Source organism: Triticum aestivum, chromosome 5B (genome assembly GCF_018294505.1).
Source record: "Triticum aestivum cultivar Chinese Spring chromosome 5B, IWGSC CS RefSeq v2.1, whole genome shotgun sequence".
Classification (NCBI taxonomy): domain Eukaryota; kingdom Viridiplantae; phylum Streptophyta; class Magnoliopsida; order Poales; family Poaceae; genus Triticum; species Triticum aestivum.
In genome coordinates this window covers 319,617,475-319,621,463 of record NC_057807.1, presented here as the reverse complement: position 1 = coordinate 319,621,463, position 3,989 = coordinate 319,617,475, and the positions used below count along the sequence as shown (strand labels likewise).

Here is a 3,989-nt window from a genome sequence, read left to right as displayed (position 1 = left end):
TGATCAAGTGAGGCACTTCATCCCTGCATGGTAGAGAGGCCTCATGCAATGCTCGGGGAGGCTAGTGCTGGTGAAGTCTGTGGTGGCGGCCAGGCCAGTTCATCATCTTCTGGTCATGAAGGCGCCGGCTTGGGTCCTTGAGGACATTGATAGTTGGATGAGAGCCTTTTTCTGGGCTGGGAAAGATCGAGTCCATGGGGTCAATGCCTAGGAGCATGGAATACAATATGCATGCCCATGCCCTACGATGGACTCGGTGTGAAAAATCTTCAACTTCAGGCACTCGCACTTAGAGTGAGATGGAATGGCTAAGGCGGACGGATCAGCTACGGCCCTGGCAAGGGTTGCACATGCTGGTGGATGATGATGCAAGGCGGGTGTTCGACAGTTTGGTGAGCATCTCGGTTGGCAAAGGGGACAAAGTCTTGTTCTGAAGAGATAGGTGGATACATGGATTCGCAGTTAAGGACATCGCGCCCACGCTGATCCAAGGAGTGTGCGCTAAAGTTAGGAACAACAGGACGGTTGCCCAGGCCCTACAGGAGGAGAGTTGGACGCTGGATGTGCAGCTCCAGTTCTCGTTCAGAGCGCTTTTGCAAGTCATGCATCTGAGGCATGCAATAGCTTTGGCGCCGAGAGACGAGCAGGAGGAGGATCGCTTCACTTGGCCACATGATCGATCGGGTGCATACACGGCGAAATCCACCTACACCCAGCTCTGTCAGGGTGGGATACGCTCCCCCACGGCCAATGGGATCTGGCGCAGCTGGGCACCGCTAAAATGCAAAAATTTTGCTTGGTTGGCAGTGCAACACAGGTTGTGGACTTCGGATAGGAGGGCGCGGCACGGCTTGCAGAACACGCCCTCACCTTGTTACACGTGCCTGCAGGAAGAGGATAACGCAGAGCATATTTTGGTGCAGTGCGTCTACGCGCGAGGGGTTTGGCATACGTGCCTTGATACGCTACATTTGAATGTGGCTGCACCGTCAGTGAGCGACACTTTGGCTGAATGGTGGTTGAGAGTTAGAACCACTTTCCAAGGCAAGGAGAGGAGGGGCTTCGACACGTTCGTTATCGAGGCTGCTTGGTCTCTTTGGAAACAAAGAAACACGAGAGTTTTCCATCGACGGAGCAAATAAAGGGACCAAGAGAGTTAGCTAGATGGATTCTTGAGGAGTTAGAAGAGCTGAAACGTGCAGGTGTAGGTGTCAGAGGTTTAGATAGATTTGTGAGGAGTTGACCTTAGCTTTGCGTTCGGTGTGGTGTTACCGGCTACCGATGTTTGCATCTGTCGCAGGTCTCTTGTAATTATTATTTTCTCTCTTCTATAAAAATATGGTATGCTATTGACGCACTCTTAAAAAAAAATCAGTTCGTTGAGGATCCCAGAGGAAAATCGGTCAGGTGCGGGGCAACCACCGATATCGGATGGCGCGAAGCGTGCTAGGGAGACATTGCCGCGGCTGGAGCAAGGCCGGGCGTGAAACGAACAACTCGGATGGCACTCTCGCACGACAAAGCCCCAAGGCGGCGTGTACTCGCCATCCTTTTAGGGGCAATGAGAACTGATTGGATGAAACATGAATTAGAGTAATAATATGAGAACTAAAACTAAAAAAAGCTATGATTTATTTGCTTGATTATTATTGTATAGTTGCAAAATGTTTATTTAATTTAAACGAGCAGCCTCCACATATGACAGGTGCTCACAATCCATTGCACTTAGACCAACAGAAGAATGACAAGATAAGAAACACAAAAAACAATACTATCACAAACATCCACGTAGCGCTTTGTAACACAAGGTGCAACACTCATTTTATTTTGAACGACCACGCGCAACACTTAGGTAATGCTGCCAGCAGTCACCGACGCATGCATGCACGCTGAGTCGGCCGAGTGGGCAGTGGGCAGTGGCTCATGGGTTGACGTAGATGTCGAGCTCCAGCAGGTCGGGGCGGACGGTCTTCCACAGCACGTAGCCTTTCGCCATCCGGAACTGCCCCGTGCCGCCGACCACCGCCAGCTCGCGCACCGCCACGCCAGTGTCGTCGCGCCCCATCACGGTGACCGAGCTCCCCGCGTAGGCCCCCGACGTGAGCACCACGTTCATGGTCACCATCAGCTCGAACCCCCCCTTGGAGGAGGCGACGATGTACTGCCCCTGCGCGCGCCCCACGGCGGCCGACGACGCCGACGTGCCCTCCGTCAGCACGTCGTCCATCACCACCGTGTTGCCGAAGTTGCCCCGCGGGCCGCGCACCACCATCATCGCGCTGTCGCCCATCACGTCGTGCATGTACACGTGCAGGTGCGCCGACGCCCCGGCCGCCGGCCGCGGCGCCGCCACCGCCAGGATGACGGCGACGGCTGCGGCGAGCGCGAAGGACGTGGGGTTGAGCTTGAAGCAAGCCATGGCCGGGATGAGTGGATCACAACAGCGCTTGCTAGTACGTATCACTCCTGATGCAGCACGTTTGGGTTTGTTGTTTATATACAAAAAACAGTAGATTTGCCTTTGTGGTACTGGAGATTTGCGGGTCCATGGTCCCTTGGTTGGTCCTTGATAATGGACATGTGGTGTATTATTTGTCGATCCAGTTGCGGTGTGCGCGTTAGGTTTTAATTATCACGTTCGATTATTTGCACTTAAATGTAGAACAAAAAATTGGTTGATGCCTCTCAAGAAACAACGGAGAAAGTTTGTATGTACATTGCATGCACGAAAGAGCGGTGGTTGCGTCGGTGCCCATGCATTGCTGGCCGTAGATCGCTATGCTGTCTCTCGTAATGGACTAGATCGAGATCTACGAACGACCATATTTCACTTATATGTTAATCTCCAACAAAATGGGTACGTAAATGATGTGATTGTAACTTGTAAGATGTTCATGGCACCAAATACATGGTACGTACGTAACTGATGGCGAGTACAGTTGCTAATCTGTTCAGTAATTTGTCTGGTGATGCGCGTCTTCTTGTCATTTGCCTTCTTTGTGTTAGGAATAAAATTAATTAGGATTAATTGTAATTAGAACCGTCATTAGACGGTTGTGTGTGTCCACCGCCTTTCCTGTTCCGTGCGGACACATGTGCCCGTACGGACACGTCTCTTTGTAATTACCGCCTTAATTGGCGACTGTTGAGAGGGTATATATACCCCAATCATCATCAATGAAATCCAGAGATTCATTCTCAATCAGTTTACTTCAACCAAATTTAGCTTAAGCTTACAACGTGAGCATTCTCTTAAGAATACATATCAGTCTACATATATCCAAGACATATATGAGAAGTTCTATGTGGATATATCAAACCAATAAAAGACATGTAATATGGTCATAGTACCCCTAATAGGGTACAAATCCATTCATACCTAGGGGTGATAATGAAGTGATATCAGGACCTGAAGTTCTATCTCACTAATGTCAAAGCACTCATATAATTGCAAAACTACGTCAGGCCTGACACTAAATTTGCTATCTTTGTTCAGAGTGCAACCCACAACAAAAGGTATATGACCGATATAAGAAATATTAGCTTATATCTCAAGCTCACAATAAAGCTTGGATATTTCCATCATGAAATACAAGATATGACCATGATATGATATAATGATATTGGCTCTTTCTTTGATCCCAACAATGCCGTATCAATGACTGAATTTGCAGGAATAGCCTTCATATGGAAGTCATCTAAATGAGCATTAATGGCTATTTCTAGTTATCATTTTGACATAATTGTTTTATCTAAAAGCATTGCAAAATATGCATGGCTTAGCAGAATGATTAACCACATTCAAAATCATGTGGTTGAGATTCATCAGAATCACATAACTTGATTTATCAAGACACTACCACTTGTGTTACTCAATACTTAAAGGTTATATGAAGAGCAATATCATAAAGCACATTGCTCGAAAATTACTTATCCTCACAAATTATAGAAAGTGAGGAAACAATATGCAAACAACATACTTTGAAAAT

General features: G+C 47.8%; 1 protein-coding gene across 1 annotated transcript; it reads right to left on the bottom strand.

Moving 5' to 3' along the window:
* Positions 1-1,615: 1,615 nt before the first annotated feature.
* LOC123111617 (dirigent protein 2-like) lies at positions 1,616-2,485 on the bottom strand. Its single transcript, XM_044532441.1, has one exon. It carries the CDS (start codon positions 2,417-2,419, stop codon positions 1,922-1,924), a length of 498 nt encoding a protein of 165 aa, XP_044388376.1. The 5' UTR covers positions 2,420-2,485; the 3' UTR covers positions 1,616-1,921.
* Positions 2,486-3,989: the final 1,504 nt, after the last annotated feature.